This window comes from Manacus candei, unplaced genomic scaffold (assembly GCF_025592945.1).
Source record: "Manacus candei isolate 608988 ecotype Guabito, Panama unplaced genomic scaffold, ASM2559294v1 h1tg000014l, whole genome shotgun sequence".
NCBI lineage: Eukaryota > Metazoa > Chordata > Aves > Passeriformes > Pipridae > Manacus > Manacus candei.
The window spans coordinates 70,304,557-70,325,667 of NW_026138062.1; the positions used below are offsets into that span (position 1 = coordinate 70,304,557).

A 21,111-nucleotide genomic window follows, 5' to 3' on the forward strand; every position below is an offset into this window, starting at 1 on the left:
GATGTCATTAGGCTGTGTCTATTCATTTCACTGCACTTGGACCAGAGATGACATATAATAATAACAATAATAAAAACAACAACAACATTAATAATAAGCAAATTTTCTCAAAATCACTGTCATTAAACCATTCTGTTAGGAAACGGCCTTGGTTATGGAACACTATTTAAGATCTGTTCTTTCTGATGACACATGCACAGAGGGACAACACAGTATACTTGTAGTCACAGGTAACAGTCACAACATTCCAAGAATGCTTTGGAACAAAACTGGGAGACTAATGAAAGCTCATAGAACATTGTAGGACAGTAAAACACTTGGATGCATTAATAGCTTTGTTCAGTAAAAGAAGAAGCCACTAAAACCAATGACAAGTCAAGGTGAAGTGAAATCTGGATCCAGCACAACACTGTTTTCAGAACTGCTCCCTCCATTGTCAAGCTTCTAAAATTACCCTGCAGTACTCCAGGATTTGCTAATGAAGGGGTCCTGTCCCTATTTCCTGAGCTCTAAGCTTTTCATATATATTCTCTTCTTGCTTTCCTAGCTCAGATTTGCTCCATTCCATTTTCTGCAGCACCACGTTGAGGAAACATCATATCCACTTGATTCTTCTGCAGATGTTCCAATAGTCTTTAAAACTACAAGCAATGAATTTTTCACATTATAGAAGTTACTACTATCATAAAGAATAATTAAATAAGTCCTTTAATTTCTTAGTTTCTGTTACTGATTGCGAATGGTGGGTTTTGCTGCAGTGAAATGGTGATACCTTGAAAATATCTTCTGCCAGTAAATTTAAAGGTACAACCAAGTAATAGCAGCAATAGCTCTGAGATTACTAATGTTGTTCCAAAATTTGGAAGACTGGGAATACCTGTTTGACTTAATTTATATTAAAGAGAAAAGCGATTATGAAGAACTTCATCAAGCCTCATGGGAAAGAAATAAACCTACCTCATTCCACGAAATCTCTTCCGTTTGCCAGTACTACTCAGTGCTGCATGTGGCATTACTCAAAGAGTGGGATATCACAGCAGGCAGAAGTTTTCATCTACAGAAAATGTTACCTTCCAGATCTGTAACATAAAGACAAATCACAGTTCTTTCAGAAACAAAGACTCTGTAAAAACACTCCACTGTATAATTCCAAGATTATCTTTATATAATTCATGCCTATTAAGTCTGATGTTTCACAAGGAAAAAAACCCAAACATTAAAAAAAAAACAAGCAAAAAACTCCACAAACAAAACAAAACAAAACAACCCCAAGTCAAACTAAAACAAAAAACAAACAAAAACAAATAAGCTTCACCACTCCTCAAACTGGCAAACTTGACTTCTAGAGTACAAGCCCATGTTTTATGAGTTATGCATCTACGCATCATCATCAGTAACCCCAATTCAGTTTATAAATATAAAAAGTGCTTTTCTTTGAAAAACTGATTTTTGCCATTTAGAAGTAAAGACATTGTTGCTTTGGATTATAAGCTTTCTAGTATTTGCCAAGTATCCAGTATACAATAGAATGTTGAACATCATAGTAACAGTTTCAAAATATATAGCAATTGCAGAAGTGTGAAATAAGCATTGTAGAATTAGACTTCAGTGAACTAAAGAGGTCTATGTATGTCCAATTGATGGTCGTATTATTGTTATTTCATTAATTTTTCCAATAATGCATTAACCAAAGTGGAAGCTGACTTCTGCTCCTAAATCCACATGGACTTGAATGCAACCAGTATGAACACACACAGAAAGGGAAAATGGAGAAGGAGAAGTTGATTATTAAAGAGCAAGTTGATACCACAAGAAATACAAATGCTATTAAACAAATACAAACTCTATAAACATTATTTTCGAGCATTCTCTTTTCACAGGCATCAACAGATTTTGAGCCAAATTCACAATGGTTTGCCAACATGCAAAACTTCAATACAGAGGCAATAAAGTTTTCATAAGACTAATCCTTTATTGTATAAAGGACAAACAACTTCATATCATTCGTACCATCTTGGTTTGGAGCATCAGAACCTCACTGACAGTATGCAGACCACAGTTTAAGTATATCATTTTAAGACAAGAAGAAAATACCTTGCAACAAAGTGTCTTTCTGAGTTTGAAGTTCTTTTAGGGACTGAAGACAAAAACTAGATATCTTCAATAATCTATTCTGAGAAGATTGTAAACCAAGTGCCTACCTGAAGAATGTGAATAAAATATTCTTCCTTATAACTCTCCGAAGTAAATATCAGGAAGGGGAAAAAAACCCCAAACTAAATGTTATGGTACTGAGATATTACATGCTAAATGCTATCACAGTTCATCTCTTGGATAGGGAATGAGAATAACCACTTAGTTTAGGTAAATGGAATAGGAACAAATTACCATGGAATATCAATGCCCTGCACCAAGATAAAAGATGAAAAGATAAAAGAGTAAAATATAAACAGTTAAATAAAATCTTCAAGCCCTAAGAATTCTGTAGATTGAACCATTTGCTAAAGGTTCTGCAGTAAGGTTCTGCTCACAGCCAAGGCCTAACTTCAAACAAGCTGCTGACCCAGTCCTGTATTACTTGTTCTCTTTCATACATGAAACCTCCACACTCTGCCCTCTGGGTTACACCTTCTCAGCCCATCACCAGAGCAGCCCCTGAGGGACTAAAGGCTGAGATTTTTCCAAAATGTGCAGAAAAGAAAGGAAGATCCCTTGTCTGTTAAAAAAATAAAATTAAAAAGAAAATTGATATAAAAAGGAAAAGAGGATATTCTGAAAACTTCATGCTGAGCAGTGCTGAACAGCCATCCCTGTCTGGACAGACATTACAGTGTTCTTCCCCTTTTCCAAGAGTCAATGAGAAAGAGTCTACGAAGTGCCATCAGCAGATCTGGTATTTCTGAGAGACAAGACTTCACTGATGGAGAGTAGGGGGGTACTTGGAGTCCACCATCTACTTTGCTTTCAACACAAACTTTTCCTTATCTAGATTTGCAGAAGGCAGACACTATGATAGTATGGTAATATGAATAAAGAGGACTAAGACTATTCTGTTTGATTTTAAGGCATAGTCAGATTTTTGTGCAGCAAAAATTTAGGAATGTGGGGAAAAAAATTACAATCTGTAAAGTTTTAAAAAGTCTACAATCCAAATGTTGAAATTTAGCAGATTCAGATTGTGAAAATAGCGTTTTATGTGAATTAGCAGTTGCTCTGCTTTTATTTTTGTAAATTGAAACTTCAACTCTTCCTTTCTGCTCTTTATTTTTAAAATAAATACCAATTTCTTTCACTGACCAAGACGTAGGTGGCTAAAGTATTAGTCTTGATCTTCAAGGCCTCTAAAGTTAATTTGAGAAGATGCAGCTAGTCCCAAATATTTGATAATTTTTAGAGTGGAGCTCACAAATAGAATTCTGAGGTTTTCAAACATTAAAAATATTTCCTATTTGCCCTGAGAAAGGTCACTCCTTTCACATCAGAGTCAGAAGCAGAAGCTAGGATTCTTTCCTAAAGGTTTTTGAGATAGTGTAACAAATGGAAAAATAATAAATTATATATGACACCTTTTCTAGATTACATACTTGATTCTATACCTACCACAGTGTCAGTGTTTAAGCTGCAACCAGGACACACAGTCTAATGAAACAGAAAACATACTGATTTTCAGGACTGTGCCTGACAGTGGGTATTTTTTTTAACTTCTCATAAAGGACTGATAACTAAATAACTAATCTGGTAAAGATATTAACTATCTAAATACATTTATTACCCCTTCAGCCTTTGTATTTCCTGCATTATATTAAAGAACAGTTTATTGCTAACACTACTATGGTTTAACATTTAGAACAATAACCAAGAGTGAAATTTTTCTTTTGCTGAACAGAAATTAAGTGGGAAATTCACAAAAGTAAAAAAAAAAAAAAAGGATGGAAAGCTCCTTTTGCAAACCTTGGGTCTATTCCCCTTTTGAAAACATTTGTTGTCATTCAGTTTCATGACAGCAGATTAGTGCACAAAATAAAGTTTGAAATTAATTTGAAATGAATTTTTCACCAGCCACAGTTCTGGCACAGAGCATTTGTCACCACAACAAACGTGTACTAGAATTAATCTTCATCCTGTAGAAGGCTTCCCCAGCAGCTTCACACCAGAGCAGATCACAGAGAATGATCAGATTTATTATCTATTTATTGATATTCCTGAGGCATTTGGATGGATTGATTTGGATATGCTACTCCTTAGACATACTAGATAGATTACTTAACAAATTTCAGAGCAGCTGCCCGTGACCGGCTCAATATCTCACAGGAAGTTCTTGCTCACACAGACCCATCACTTGCCAGGAGCATGTCTGTTTTCTGATCTACAGCTGTCTTCTTGTGATAGGCAAACCAGAGCACCAACAGAGGAAGTTAAAGCAGCCTGATCTTGTCCTTTGAATTTAGACTACATTACTAGCTTAATAATATGCTGCTTTGCATAAATACTTTGAAAGATCTCTGTTATTCTACTGTTACCTTAATAGCAAAAGGAAATGTGTTTTCAGAGATGAATCATTCTTTGATTACCACTTTTTGCTTTTAAAAATGCCAACTCCTGACAAAATGGACAGCCTTCTGCAGCATGTTTCAGTTTGAGCTGTGGAGCAGAGCAAAAGGAAAGACACTTGGTAACTTTTTAAGAGTTTCTTTCTACGTGATAGAATCTAGTAACAGAACTTGAGGTTTACCATGGCAGATTCACAGCCTGGCACAGTTGTTCGTTATCCATGCAAAATCCATCCCACCTTCTGAGGGAAGAAAACTGCCCTCCCTGCAGATCTCATCCTACTGCCTGGTGGTGATGGGCTGCTCCTATTTTAGCATTACTCAGGAGTCTTTATACTCAGAACTGTAGGAGGGCACCTTTATCAAGGAGGTGTTGCCTGTAGAGGGGCTAGATTTCAGCAGTGTTTCCTTCCATCCTACTATTTTTAATTTAGAAGTCATGCCAACCACAGAAGAAGAAGGGCAACACTGTTGGATAGTTCCTCCAACTGGTTTTTCTTATTTTAAATACAGAAATAGAACTACTAGGCCAGCTGTTCAGACATGTGCATGGAAAGGTCAATACACACAAGCCCCTTTTCAAGAAAATGCCCAAACTGCCAGTCTTCAGGTGATTCTGGCTACATCTCAGTACTGAGAACCTGATGCCCCTGCTATGAACGTTTCAACTCTAGTCTGATTCTGTGGTTTGAATCCCTGACTGGAGAGTATCTCCCACATTAGTTTAATCTGAAATGAAACTGGTTCACATGCTCTCAGACACAAAGTACAATCATGAATATATGATTTTTTTCTGCAAATAGGTTTCACACAGATCCATATGAACTGGTTCTGAAGTTGGTGAAGACTTTGTCTAACCCTGAAGCCATATGAGTCAAGAAGTTGAGAAAGGTGGCTGAATTATCAATTAGATCATACTAAAAGTGAAGGTAACAACTACACTCAGAAAAGCTTATTCACTGAAAATATTTTCCCCAGAAAATTTAGACAGATTAACTCAATACAATAAAATAAAGAGTGACTGGCTATTAAGTAAGCCTGAATATTTTCCATAGTACAAGATAACAGTGCAAAGATAAATTTAGATATCTAGAGAGAGACAGAGGTAGCAAGTATTTTTTTTCTGTTGGCACTATGAATAAAAAAAAAAACAAACTGCTTTTCAGTAAAGAAAACTGTCTTCAAATCACAAATCTTTTCAGTACGAGTTCTCTTAACTAAATTATGCAACTAACAAAAAGAAAAAGGTTATGAAATCTTTGAGAACAAGTGGTCTTTTCCACAGAATAAGATGGACCCTAAAGGTAAAAAAAAAAAGAAAAATGAAATTGAATTTACTCCTTATGAGATATTTAAAAGTCCCTCTACAAAGTCTTCAAAGTTGACCTCAGAATGTTTCATATCTTGTTATGTAGATGCAAACATTTCTGAAGAACTAGAAATTTAGAATCCACAATTCACTGCTTTCAGTGGTAAAGGAACAATAGATCCAACCCAAGCATGCGGCGATTTTCAAGGAAGCCTGAAGTAATAAAATGTTCAAATTACTTTTAAATTCAATGGGAGTGAGACTTCTAACTCCTTAAGGCTGTTGAAAATACAATCCCTTACTTCCAATATCCTGAAACCAAAGAAATTAAAATTTTGATAAACCTTCTGTGAATTACTAGCTATTGATTTTGTAAGGGTTGATTAAACTTTCTTACTAACTGCCTCCAGAATTTCGCAGTAGGAACATTAGCACTCATTTCCATTTTTCACAAATGTCAATTCTGTCTGACATTGTATGTTATTCAACATGAAAGATATCTGGAAAATAATCCTGCATAGCAGTAGGCTACAGCATAGAAGTGATCCACTGAATGCTACCAACAATGAACCAGTAAAAAATTAGTTCAACAAGTAAAAATACAAGCATTTTTTAAGAACATATTTTATAAAGTAGAAGTTCTCCGTTTTCAAAACAGAAAACAAAGTTGGAGATTTGCATCCCTGTCCTGTTCATGCACAGCAAGAGGCATTCGTGATTCTAGCCTACCAGCCATTCCAGGATGAGTTCTCCTGTTCCCATGTGCTACACCAAAAGGCACAGAAAGCCATGCTTCTGTTGCAATAAAATGCAAAAGCAAAATTAAACAACACAAAACTATTTTGTGAGACTGAATTATTGCCTTTCAGCCAGCTCTAGGGGTCAGGACATGACCTAAAACCACGAGCAGTTAAAGTCTAATACTTGGGAAATGAGTCCCTGCACTGCCCCACAGAACAAGTCCAGTACCAGCTCCTCTTCTGCCCAAGGCAGAAACAGTCCATCCTTGACTTTTCCTTTATTACCAGGCCAGCAAAAGGCAATTTTATTTTAACTTCTCAGAAGATTTTAGCCAGCTGTAAACCATTTTCACTATTCATAAAACCTGAAGACCCCAGTTTCTGGTTTGGAAGGTTTTGTGCTCATATGGGATTGTGCAGGAAGAGATTTGGTGTTCTCAGATCTCACTGGGCAGTTGTGTGTGGTTACTCAATTAGTACTTTTGAGAGTTGTGAACAACTAGAACGTATGAAGCTTGGGGATTCCTCTGTATAAGCATTAGAGCTGGAAAAAGAGAAACTCGTGTTTGGTCTAATAATGAACAAATCTCTAATAGCAAAGAAATTCTAGTATTTCAATGCATAAATATAGAACAGCACTACTTGTTTGCATGCCAGGTCAATTTTATTCCTTTCTTATATATGGAGAAATGAGGGCACTGGAAAACTGTGCAACTTTCCATCAGTAAAACAGTAGGTATTAACTAAAGCCAAGATTCCTAATGTATGTGCATCCTGCCTACAGCTGCCTTCCTTGCCTTTGCTTTCTCTGCATGGCATACTGTTTTTGTCCTGCAAAAATCTCTCTTGCACATGAGACCTGAAACCCTCGTCAAACAAGGTACAAGCAGAAAAATGGAAAAGGTCTTAAGAGGCCACACATAATATATCCAAACATGAAATGCTCCAAGTTTATAGACCAAAGTAAACATTTTAGAATATTTGTAATCAACATAGGGAGTCTTTTATTGTTTTGCAGAAATCTACTCCAAGAAAAAATTGCAGCTCTTTTATTTTTTAATGACGCAGCGTGCTGTTAATTTGGGTGTAATGCCAAAAAGCTCCACAGTGTTATTCAGGAAAGAGTTGTATAGAAACCCCTCAATGCCTTAGATAAAATTGAATCTGAATGGCTAAACCAATTTGAAAATAAATCAATTTAAAACTGATTTTGTCCACAACAGGCAGTTTTGTCACAAATATCTTTTACTACAACAGAGCTACTGGTGACATCCTTAAAACCAATACATTTATTCTGTTCCTGATGCTGCACACAAAATATGAACACCTTTCTGGTACTACTCAGACCACAGACAAAACAAATGCCTCAGTCCTTCCTCTTTTGTTGGCTCATTCCCATTGTTTAAAACAAAGTCCATCTCAAAGCTAGGCAAACACCTTGGAATTTCTCCCACTCTGGCTTCTTGGCTTTTCATCAAAACCGTCCTCTCTCTCACCTGCAATTTTTAAGGTCATACCAAGGCTCCACATACAGAATCTCTTCCCCCCTGGCCTAAATAGATCAACACTGGTTTGAAATCTCACCAAAGAAACGTGTATTCTCTTGCCTTTTGTACCCAGGTACTGCATATACGGGGTGGGAAGGAGGAGGGAGACAGAGAGCTGTAGAATGTGACTAGGAGGTAGATGAGAGGCAGCCACCCAGCCAGGGGCACAGGGCACATCTCACTCAGCTTCTCCTGTCTTGCAAAATACTTTTTTTACCTCTGTGCCCCAGAGAAGTAGCTTTCTAGACAGTTTTACACATGTTCCTACTATTGCAACAAATGACTGACTCCACCCCAGAACTCTAAACAAATGCTGTAGGGAAATACTACTTCTTTACTGGAAAGGTGCTTTCCCATTACAAGAGGCAGCTACACTGTCCATCATTAAGCAAAATTATTCAATGCAGCCTGGTTCCTTAAGCATAATAAACAGAATTACAGTCTGATTTCATCAGTTTTTCAATGTAGCAATTGTCACTTTTATAAATATACATATATATATACACACATACATGTGTTCTTTATTAATGTCTCCCTTGTCATTAGTTTTAAATACTGTCACACTCCATCACATACGTGCTGTGTACATATAGCCATTACTCCTCTTTTATCCTTTTAAGTTAATGATAAGCCTGAAAAAAATTCACTCTATCCCAGCATACACATGCATTGCACAAGGATGAGATTGGAACATGTGAAAAGCCAAATCCTCTCGGAACCCATCATACATTGACTTGATTAAACTTCTGCCACCTTCCACTCACATCAAGAAAAGAAACATGACAGTATAAAGCAAAGCACACTGGGAAGATGCTTGGCTCTACTGACTACCAAAATCTGAACTTGCAATAGTAAGAGATGTAAGGGACAGAAGGTTGAAAAATAAGAGCTTTTATCTCCCATAAAACTGTGTGAATAATTAGCCATCTCAGTTCCAGTCTCCATCTCTGAATTTGCACAGGAAACAATCTTGAAAAATGTATAAAAAAATAAAGCAAATAAATTATATTGTTTGACAAGGTAAGGAACCTATTTATTTTCTTTTTTACTCAGTCCCTATTAATGCCTAAAAAGATAGCATGTTGTTTCTTCCATGGTACTTCAAAAAAAAAACCACACAAACCCAGACAGCAAATGACTTCACACTCTTATCCTTCCAGTAGTTATAAGGTGGCCCTGAACACTAATGTGAACCAACATGAAGTTTCCTGTTATGCTTTTTATTGCCTTTGCATGCAGCCTGAAAATTCACCTTAACCTTCTAAGTGCTGCATTACTCACACCCTCTTTTTTGCACTGGCATAAGGAGAGCATAAACAGAAAGAAAACAATGATTGAATATCTTAGAAAACCTGAAACAATACAGTCTTTTTCATCTCCACTCACCCATTTGTAATTACACTTCTATTAGTTCTTATAAAAATAAATCCCTACTCAATTACAGTGCATCTGAAGAAACACAGAAATACTTTTCTCCAAGTTTGAGTTTCAAAAGGAAGCACAGAACCAGGTTGTTCTTTCATTTATTCTGATGCATTTAGAAGTTGCTTCAAAATGTGCTTGCTGTTTTCTCATTAACTTTTAAATCATCTTAAAATCACTTGAGAATAAAGTAATAATAATAATAATAATAATAATAATAATAACAAAATAACCCAAGATAATAAGCTTAGTTCCTTTTCAGGAGTTGTGGAGAATTAGTCCTACTGTGTAGTTCATTCCTTCAGCATTTTATTTCTTTGTTCTGTAAGGATTTTCTGTCCTTATAATGAGGGAAAAAAGAATTTCTGGCCTAGAATTTACAAAATCATATAACTATTACAAAATCTTATAGAATTATTCAACAGCCACAAAGTGCTACAAAGGGAACATATTTCCTGTTACATGACAAAGAATTTAAAGTAATTTCCATTAATATTATACAGAACATTTTTGGATCTAGTCCTACTAAATCCTTGTTGAAAAGTCCTGTGGGACTGAAGAAGTCATTCAGGATATTAATAATATTTAATTTTACAATTACAAAGACATTTCATTTGACCTGAAAGTTCAACATTAAGTTTCCAAACTAGATTGAAAAACATAGGGTTTCTTACTGAAGTGAAATACAATTTTTCCCATAAATAAAAATGGAACTATAAATGGTACATGTATTTAAATACTGACTAAAGAAAAAACCCCAACATTTATTCTTCATATTTAGTTGATTTTATATTTTAACAATAAATAGACTAAAAGATATTGTCTTTTTAATGGGTTTATATCATTTTCATAAAGGGAAGTCACTGAGGAAAGCCTTGAGTTATTATTTCAATTCCTTCTGCCAACAGAACCCTTGCTTGTATAGGACTTATTTTAAACAGATGTTTTATTCATATGTTTTTAAAAATTCAAAAAGAGGGCTTGAGGAATTTTACAGACACTATTACTGTTATTAGAACACTTCTTTGTATACAATACATCCCACTGGAAAATAATATAAAACTAATTGAAATAGTTTCATAAGCCATTTCACATACATCTCCCAAGTTTTACAAGAACTCTGTGGAGCTAGAAAACACTTCAGATTCATACATCTCTCTCAAAAAATAATGAAATTTTACGGATTGTAAACAGTGATAAATTTAAATCTAAAGGCTTCAATTAATCTTGATAAAGCATATTAGTGCATAAATTAGTTTATGTATAACTAAATATATTCAAAATGCAAATGGTTTATAACCTAGGCACCAGACAGTCTTTAATAGCAGCATCCAATAAAGTCCTAGAACTCTATCTACACCAATGCCTAAGTACCTGAGCCTTAACTTTACTTCCATGTCTCAGTGGGACTACTCCAGGAGTGAAGTTACTCCCTGTGTTAGCATCTGTTAGCATCTGTTAAATGAGATCCATAATTACAGCTGGCAGTTGGAAAACTGAAGCAAAAATGAATTAGCATTTCAAATATTTCAGTGTATATACTATTCCCATGTCACCAATTACAGTCCCATCTGTACAAAACTGTACCAAAAATACTCATATTTTAATATCCTTCCCTTTCATCTCTAAACACTTTGCTTGTATGGAAAAATAAATTTGAAAAGCTGGGTTTTCACCACCAACCACCCTACAGAGTGGTCAGCCTTGCTCTCAACAGCAGCAGTACATTACCATTGTACAAACTGCTACCTAATGTTAGAACGAATTTATTTCAGCAGTGGTACAGTTTTCATAATTTTTGAGTTGCTGACCATGTTAACCATCATGAATTCTTTTATATATAGATAAAAGAAATATTATAGGTATGTTATCAGATAGAAGTAAGCAGAAAGGCAAGTTATCTCAAAAGAGGAGCTTTTTCTATGAACTTGGGCACATGCACTTTCCCTCCCCTCCTTCTTTTCACTCTTCTGTTTCTGTAGTAATGATCATTCACTACAGTATTTATAAAACTGAAAAGAATAAAATCCTCAAATAATTCATGTGCTATTAGAAAAGAAAGTTGGACCAGCCCCAGTTTCTTTTTTTTAAGAAGAAAACTTACCTTGAGGGTAAAAGCAGATCAAAAATATATGGCATTTACTATTATACAAAATATCTGTCTACAGAATATACTGTGTTTCTGAAGAATAAATCTCTCTTTACTAGAGTACTTATGTCTTGCCAAAAAGCCTGAAAAAAATATAGTAATTCTATCTGAGGTAGCCTAGATAATCACTTTATTCAATGAAATGGAAAAACCCATAATACTATATATTCTGTTATATTTATATTTTCGTTTCCAGACACACACTCTAGTATTATCAGAAATACGAAAAGCCTTAGTATAACAGAGAAATTTTGTAAGTTATCATAGAACAAATGTTACCTCCAGGAAAGTAAAGAAAAAACTCTGAATTGAGAAAACTAACAAAAAATAAAAAAGGATATTTTTACCTGTTTTAAGAAAATCCTGAGACCATCTAATTTACTGCTTCTCTATACAACTTTAAGGAAACACTATCAAACTATCTGGACTTAGTAATGCAAGACAAATAGAATGCAAGTTCTGTAATCTGAATTAAAATAGATACCTGGAAACAAACAATTGTCTTTATCTAAGAACTCTTCTGTTAAATTAGAACTAAAATAATTTGATTTCATTAAAACTGATACATTTAAGGTCTGTAGAAAGGTAAATTATCTACAAAACCCCCAGGAACTGTTCTTCTAAAGCTGCCAGTTTCGTGACATTTCAGAGAAGAACTTTGAAAAAAATATTACTGTCAGGAATAAAGAAACAACAATATTTCAATCTGTCTCCCATTACAAAGCTTTATTTTACATTATTAATTTAAAATATAATGATGTATATAAAATAGAAAGGTGTCAATTCCATAAGCGCTTGCTCCCAGAAGTACCACCAGGTTGAATATATTTTTCCAGATAAACAGGACTATCTACAAGTATAGTCATTCTACAAAAAAGATATTTTTCCATCCTCCACTCCCCCTAAAAAAAAATATTTCTGAAATATATTAATAGCAGACAAAACCTGACTGGGTACAACACTTCTGTTATGACACAGCAAGTTTACTTGCTGTACTTAAAAGCCTACATTGTTGTAAAGTCCTATTGTAAATTTCCATGGAAAAATATTTTAAAGTATTCCTCAAATCCTGTGAACTATTAAAAACTCCCCAATACTGATCAGATACTACTATGAATTATGTTGTTCAGTGCTAGAAATCCATGCAATAACATCAGTTTATAATGCTTATTATGAGGCTGAACACTTGCCATGTGAATAAATTTAATCACAACTAGTCTCTTCACAAGTTTGAGAAAGTGGGGTTTTATATTACAAAATCTTAAACTTTTATACAAGATTTTGAAGATGAATAGTTATAAAAATAAGTGCTTGTACATTTCAAATACCAACTAAATTCATATTGTATTAAGGATACACATGTGTGAAATCACTGGATAATCAGTATTCAAGTACATCTGAAATACTACGTTTCATGTATGATTTAGTTAAGGAGAACAGGCAAAAATGCTGTAAGGAGTTTCATGGATTCTAATGTTTCCTCCCTCTCATTCATGGCTTAAAATGTGAAGTTGTCAGACACACAGCTCATAAACCAGGGCATCAAAAAAAAAGAAAAAAAAAGAGCATACAAAAATAAACCAGACAGGCAAAGCAATAAAATTTAATAGGTTATTCACTCAATGGCACATAAGATTCTGAAGGAGAAGGAATACTTTTAACAACGTGGTATTCCTTTAACAGAGACAATTGCTGCATTAGAAGCGACACAAAGTGAAGACAGACAAGATGACCATTTCTGTCCACACAGAATAAATAAAAAACCAAACAAAACCAAGCCCCCAGACCATTATCACGTGGAACAGAAAAGACCTTCTTGAAACGCAAAGTCAACAGAGGGACAAGCAGGTGTTTGCATTCTCTGCAGTTTAACTCATGGGCTTCATTGTGTGCTTCACAGAAAGAAAAACAGTTTCATTTGTAGATCTTGCGGGGAAACAAAGAATTTCAACAAGGAGCCCCGATAAACATCTTACGCTGTTAAACATCTTCACCGGGAGAGAGAGAAAAATCTCCCCCGCTGCAAGCAACCGTGGACATCTTTTGTTCCCTGATAAATATTTGCCTTTGTCTTTTGTGATAAGGTCTGCTGCCTTCGCCTAGCGCACAAAAAGGACCCGCTTGTTTCTGTATAGAAAACATTTAATTAAGATCATTTCCGATTTTCACCCCCCCCCCCCCCCCGTGCACTGAGGGAAAAAGAAGAGCGAAAGGGAAAGAAAACCCGACCCCCGCTGGCGGGGCGGAGGGGCCGGGGAGCGCGGCCCCGAGCCCGGCCGGGACCCGCCGGGGGATGTCGGGCCGGGCAGGGAAGGGCCGGGAAGAGCCGGGAAGGGCAGACAACAATCATGCACGCTCCGTCCCGCCGCGCTTGGGAGCACCGCCCTGCCAGGGAGCGCGGGGTCAGCATCTCCTGCGGTCCCGGTGCCGCAAACACGGGCCGGGGCGACCGTGGGACGAGATGCTTCGGTTTGCTCCGGCTGGCCTGGGAGGAGCGGGGAAAAGTGTTGTTTCGGTTGCTGGAATTTTTTTTTGGTTGGTTTTTTGACTGTTTTTTTTTTTTTCTTTTTCTTCTTTTTTTTTTCTTCTTTTTTTTTCCACGTAGGTTTAGACCGAGTTGCTCTTCCCGCTACGCTTTTGGTTTTTAAATCCTTTAAAAAGTAACGTACAGTTTGAGGGTTTGCCTCTTTGTCACAATTCACGCTTCACCAAAACATCGAAACCTTCTTTACCAAAATGAAGAAAAAGAACAGCTTTAATCATTATTTAAAATATTCTGCCTACAAAAAAAAAAAAAAAAAAAAAAAAAAAAAGAAAAAAAAGCTCCATGCCAGACTATATGGACTCCACGGTGTTAGTTCTCTGAGGTCTTCACCTGTTTTAGATACTAGAGTTAGAATGCACAGAATAGCCCCCAGTGCTGTAATACTTTGAAACACTGAAAAGAAAATTTAGGAAAATGTGTTTATGCACACACAAACAATACATAACTACCAAAGCTCTTAGCCCTTATGTGTATGTTCATTTACTGGAATTAATCCTCTTTATCATGTTGACTGCCTGCAGGACCCAATCCTGGAATATTTCTGTGTGCCAGGTGCATGGAACAATATTATTAAATGAGGATTCGCTGCAAGTCTAAGCCACTCAGCAGAGTTACCTCCCCACATACCTCAGGACAACACACACATTCATAACTACAGACTTATTTCTTGACTCTGTATGAAATTTTGTGAAGAAATATCAACAAAAATACTGGTCTGACACAGGGAGAACAAAAATGCAAAATTTAAAACCACGTGATATGAGTAAGAAGAAATACCAGCAAAGATACTCCACCAGGAAATATGCACAAAGTTGGAAGAAAAATCATTCCTGCAATCCAAATATAAACCACAGGAGATTAGCTCATACTGTGGACACAGGATAGTCCTGAGAGATTTTCCTTTGGTTAAATATTCAGAGCACAAAGTTGCATTTTTTTCCTTCAAACCTTAGCAAAATAAACTATAACATTTTTACCGTGTTTCAGAGAGAATAACTAAATTTTGTTTCTCCAGGACTATCAAAGTTTTTATTTCATGAATGAATTTGTGTGACACCAAAGACAGCACCATAAACAGAAAGAAAAAAAATGGTTAATGCAAATAAATCAAAGTCATTCCATCCTTCTCTGGCCATCTGTCTCCCCATGAATACACATGCGAAAAATAGAATTTGCTAAAAGCAGCTTTTTTAAAAGTCTATCACATTATTGTTCCAAGTAAAAAAACAAGAGCAGAAACTGCCAACAGTATCATCTTACCTGCCTTTTAAGCAAAAGTGTAAAAACACAACACACAAGAAAGCCTGCAAGCTGACAAAGACTCTGGATTAGCAACAGCAATTGACCCAGTGAAAATGCATCACTCTTTTTTTTTTTTTTTAATGAAACAGATTACTCCCCTACATATTGACACATAAAAAAAATATGATTATAGCTCAACTTGATATTACAGTGCATACCATACACTCCTATGCTCTTAGTGGGTTTGATCATGAAAACACTCATTCGACAAAAAGTATTTTTTATGATTCCATAAATGTTGTGCTAACAGTTTTGAATTGAGAAAGGTAAATGCACCTTATGTTAGCCTGCTTTGCATAGACTCATTTCATGAGCTCTCTAGTAGCTGTCGAGTAAGAGCTCCGTTTTTTTAACCTCCATTAGTAGTAAAAAGTTTCAGATAAGGTGCCTCACTAGAAGTCTTGAACATCCTAAAACTTCAGTGTGTAATTTTCTTAACAGCACCACAAACTTGAGAGGAGTATTTCAAGGTGACCCTATACGTATTACCATGTGTAAGACCAGTACCTAAAAGACACAGTATTTAAAGTAACATAATCAGAATGTTTGGTATGTCTCTGTTTTGTTTATCTGTGAGCAGTAGGATTCAATGAAGGATAAATTTACATTTTTATAGGGGAGGAAATTCTGTAATAAATGATAATGAGAGTACCACAAACAGAATACAGTCTTTTCACAGTTTGTGTGAATTTGATGACAAAGAAAGCCATAAACAAGACCAAAGAGTGTAATGGGATTAATCCAAGATTATCTTAATTGATCCTCTCCATAAGTACAGTGAAACCACATCCACTTAAGAGCATTCAAGAGGATAATGAGTAAGCAGGAATTACCCAACTTCAGCGTCAGCATTGGGCTGACAGTATCAAACAACCATGCAGAATACTGGACACAAGTTAAACTAAGATAAAGATTAAAAGCTTCTGTCCAGTTACAGAAGGACCAACAAAAGACCTACCTATGTTTCAACTTTTGTTTATATAGGCAGGACAGATAAAGATAGCTGTAAACTTGAGACTACTTCAGTATGTCAAGGGATACGCTTCTTAGCATATCCTTGTACTCTAGAAAAGTGAGATAAAGCCTTTTCCAAAGGCAATCTGGGGTTTGGGGTTTTCTTTGCCTACAAAGTCTGGGGCCAGAAGAAAGATGTTCTATTTATCAAACAAAATGTGGTAGGACTAGTTCAAATGTATTTAAGAAACATGGAAGTGCACTTAGTACCTACTCCAATATCTGGCCATTGTTTAAACAACACATGACTAAAAACATTAACTGTTAATAATCAAGGAAAGCTAGAAACTTAAGGAGATATGGATCGTAAGTTAATCTTATCTTTATCAACTCAGCAGGAAAAAGAAGGAAATGAAGGCAAATATGTAACAAACAAACCATGCTGCCTATTACTGGCAGTTCAGGCACGTTCCATACAGAACAGAAAATATGCAATGTTTTTCCTGGAAAAAAAAATTTGTTTCTATGTCACAGTACAATTTTTTTGTAATGCATATTTATGTTATTGAGGGGTTTGGGGTGCTTAGTTTTAACATAGGTCATCTGTTCACATCATTTATTGCCAACAGTTCGAGTTTATATTTTCTGATCGAAGAGATACATAGAGAAGCTGTCTGAGTGTTCAGGGATGGGGTTGGGAAAGCCAAAACTCCCTGGAGTTGAGTGTGGTGAGGGATGTGAAGGGCAACAAGAAGGGCTCCTACAGGTACAACAGCAGCTACAGAAAGAAATTGTGGGCCTGCTGTGGAAATCAGGTGGAGGACAAGGGACATGGAAAATGCCAAGGTGCTCAATGTCTGCTTCACTCATTAGGATAGGAATCCCAGGCCCCCCAAGACATTAGGGGAAATATGGAACAAGGAAGTCTTAGCATCAGCAGAGAAAGATCAGGCTAAGGAACATTTCAACAAACTGAAGCAGACATAAGAAGTCCCTGAGATCTGATGGGATCTACCCATGAGTGCTGAGGGAGTGGGCTGTTGTCCTTGCAAGGCCACTCTCAATAATCTCTGAAAGGTTGCAGTGACTGAAATAGGTTCCTGAGGACTGGAAAAAAGCAAATGGCAATCCCATCTTCAAGAAGGGCCAGAAGGAGGACCGGGGAACTACAGGATGCTCAACTTCACCTCAATCCCCAGGAAGGTGCTGGGACAAATTTTGCAGAAAAATATTCCAGACAGATTGCAGACAAGTAAATGATAGGAGTAGTCAGCACAGTACTAAAAAGGGAAAATCATGCTGGACCAACGTGAGAGCTGTCTATGATGAACTGAGCAATGAATGTTTATCTTGATCTTACATGGCCTCCCATAACACCTGCACAGACAAAGGAATGATATATGGACTAGTAAGTGGACAGTGAGGTGGACTGAAAACTGCCTGAACTGTCAAGCTCAAAGGGTTGTGATCAGCACAAACTTCATCAGGAGGACAGTCCCTGGTGGTCTACTCCTGGGGTTGATCTCAAGGACAATATTTTTAAATTATCTTCCCCAATGACATAGGTGATGAGACAAAATGCACACCAAGGGAGTTTGCTGATGATGCAAAACTGGGAGAAGAGGCTGATATGCCAAAGAGTTGTGCCATTCTGAGGGAAGTAGAGAAATGGGCCAACAGGAACCTCATGAAGTTCAATAATGGTAAATGCAAAGTCAAGAACCTGGGGAGGAATTACCCCAGAGAGCAATACATGCTGAGGGCTGACCAGCTTAAAAGCAGCTCTGTAGGAAAGGACCTTGAGTTCTGTTGAACACCAAACTGATCATGAACCAACAAAGTGCCCTTGTAACATGTTGACACTCTGGGTTGCATTAAGATAATCATTGCTAACAGGTCGAGAGAGGTGATCCTTCCCCCTGCAAAGTCCTGGTCAGACACATCTGGGTCCCAAGATGGGTTCCCCACTACAGGAGGGACAGAGGCATACTGGAGGGAGCCCAGCAAAGGACCACAAAGAGGATTAAGGGACTGAAACATCTGTCATACGAACAGATGCTGGAACTGTTCAGCCTGGAGCAGAGAAGGCTCAGGGGCATCTTATGAAAATGTATAAATACTTTAAGGGGGAAGGAAAGAAGATGGAGTCAGAATTTTCTTGACAGGATAAGAAGCAAATGGGTAGAAGCTGAAATACAAGAAATCTCATTTAACATAAGAAACCACTTTACTATTGTGAGGGGAGTTGAACACTGGAGCAGGCTGTTCACAAAGGCTGTGGAAACAAAAACTAACTGGATATAGACCTGAGCAGCTTAGTCTGTCTGACCCTGCACTGAACAGAGGTTTGGACCAGGTGATCTCCAGAGACACCTTCCTGCCTCAGCCCATCTCTGATTCTGTATGTGAGGCATTGTGATAAACTTCATGGTAAAACACAACACACTTGCATATTCACTGTTTTTGGCTACCAGAATTCTTTCTATTAAATTATCCAGGCTGAAGAAAAAAAAAAAAAGAAATCAAAACCAATTTGAAGTTAGATAAGTGGATATATAGTCACAAGAGTAAGCTGTAAAGTGTAGACAGACATGTCTCATCCATTAAAAAAAAGAAAAAAAGAGGAGAGTCTGGGGGAGCTGAGCCTCTTCAGCCCACAGGAGAGAAGTTTTGGGAGAACATAATGTTGTCTACAACTGCCTGACCAGAGGATACAGAGAAGACAGAGCCAGACTCTTCTCAGAGCTTCACAGTGGAACTAAAAAAGGCAACAAAAAAAGTCAGAATGTGGGAAATTCTGATTAGATAGAAGAACTTATCTGTTTGTTGATTTACCATGAGAGTGGTCAAACACTGACACAGGGTGTGCAGACAGGAATCTTCTCATGAAGGAATTCAATGTGGGAATGCAAGACACAACTGGACACAGCTCTGAGCAACCAGATCTAATTAGATCAGTTTCTGGAGGTCCCTTCCAGTCTCCTTTATACTGTGATGATTTGATCACAATGACTGCAGAAAGACCATGTATGTAATTCTTAGGCAACTCTCCAAGTATGAGTATGTGGAGTATGGTAGCTTGTAATTGCTTTGCTCTTGATGAAACTTAAAAGAATAAAAGAAAGAATGTCATAAAAGACAATGAATCTCTCCTCTTTCAGACTGGTTACTGCAAATCATCTCTGCAAAACTATCAGCAAGAAGTTATCTTAGTCATGAAAGACTGGTTTGGAAGACTTCCATAACTGACACTTTACATTTATTTTATTAAGTGCATAACAAACCACACAAGTATGACATCAAGCTTTTCACTTCTGAAGTCACTTATCATTTATACCTTTCACTGTTACCCTGTCAACACAGCATGGTTTTTCCTCACAGATATTCATACATAACCCAGTGTTATCTAACTCCTGGTGAAGGTTCTTGGTTGCACTTCAAGATACATCAGTATTATCAGGAGAACTTATATCGACAAAACAAAGCAAAGCAAACCAAACAATAACAACAAAAAAAAGATATTAATGCCAAAGAAGAATCCTGAAAATATTTCACAGTGTGTGGGGTGATGGCCTGAGGAGGGGCAGAAGATGAGGCTGGTCGTTGCAGTATCCTTCTAACACCTGTTGAGCGTGAACCCCCGTAGGTACAACCCTGTGCTGGCCACCAGCACTACCAGCAGAACCCCAAGGGCAAGGGGATGTGCTGGGCAGACATTTAAAATCAGCTCAGCTGTTGATGGGCTATGGCTCTGTCCACAAGGATAATGCCAGTGCAGCAAAGCCTTCTTCCCTTCAGCCTTGGTACAACACAAACAGCTCCCCCTCTCCCAGAGGAACTCTGGGAAGCCTGCACAGCACCATGCTGGGTGGATAACAAATGGGCAGCAGTGCCTCCTCTGCCCCTTAACCAATTCCACAGCACAGACATGTCCTGCAACCCCTGCACTGAGACCTCAAATCAACATCTACTTCTGGCACGTTCATACTTGGATCTCCTCTCCTCAGACCAGACCTGGGCTTACTGTCTCTGTAAACACCTCAATTGATTCCACTTAGGTTCAGGTTTGCTCCCACTGGGACTGATAAAAGAGCAGTCAGTGACCAGAACAAACCCCTCAGAGTGCTCTGCTATTTGTTCACAGGTGAAAAAAATTGGAACAAAGAGGTCTGAAATAGATTCTCAGGCTTCCCTATTTCTCCTTTGAACTTCACCTTCCTTGAATCCTCTTACAGACCACTTGGCTGTTCCAGGCCCTTTCCTTAGATAAATATTGGCAATGAACACTCTCACAGGCAAAAGGGATTTTTAGCTGCTTACTGATCCTTTGTGCTCTAGATGCCAGCTAGACAGAAGTGTTGTGCCTCTTTACATTGGATTCTAGATGCTACATGAACTGTTACTTTGGTTTTCTCCAACAAATTCATGGGCCAAACTCTCATAAAAAAAAATAAAAAAAGAGAAACCAACTATATAATAAAATATTTTTTTTCGTAGAAATGCCCCTAAAAGGAAATTAAAATACAGATTTGCAAAGGAGATTTCATACTACACTCTTACTGGCATAAATGGAATCAGCATTTCTTGGCACTG

At 37.1% G+C, this 21,111-nt stretch overlaps 1 protein-coding gene across 6 annotated transcripts in view; it reads right to left on the minus strand.

Annotated features, from left to right (window-relative positions):
* LOC127467540 (uncharacterized) overlaps positions 1-21,111 on the minus strand; it is a 284,446-nt gene that overhangs the window by 182,272 nt on the left and 81,063 nt on the right. For 5 of the 6 annotated variants that reach the window (XR_007903162.1, XM_051779616.1, XM_051779617.1 and 2 more), the window contains one exon: positions 958-1,079. Coding sequence is in view for 5 of the 6 variants with exons in the window: in XM_051779616.1 (XP_051635576.1) it covers positions 958-1,013 (56 nt within the window). In the remaining variant the exon portion in view is untranslated. Of the gene's footprint in view, positions 1-957; positions 1,080-4,520; positions 4,590-21,111 lie in introns of those variants that run through there. The other variant, XM_051779619.1, reaches the window with a different exon arrangement.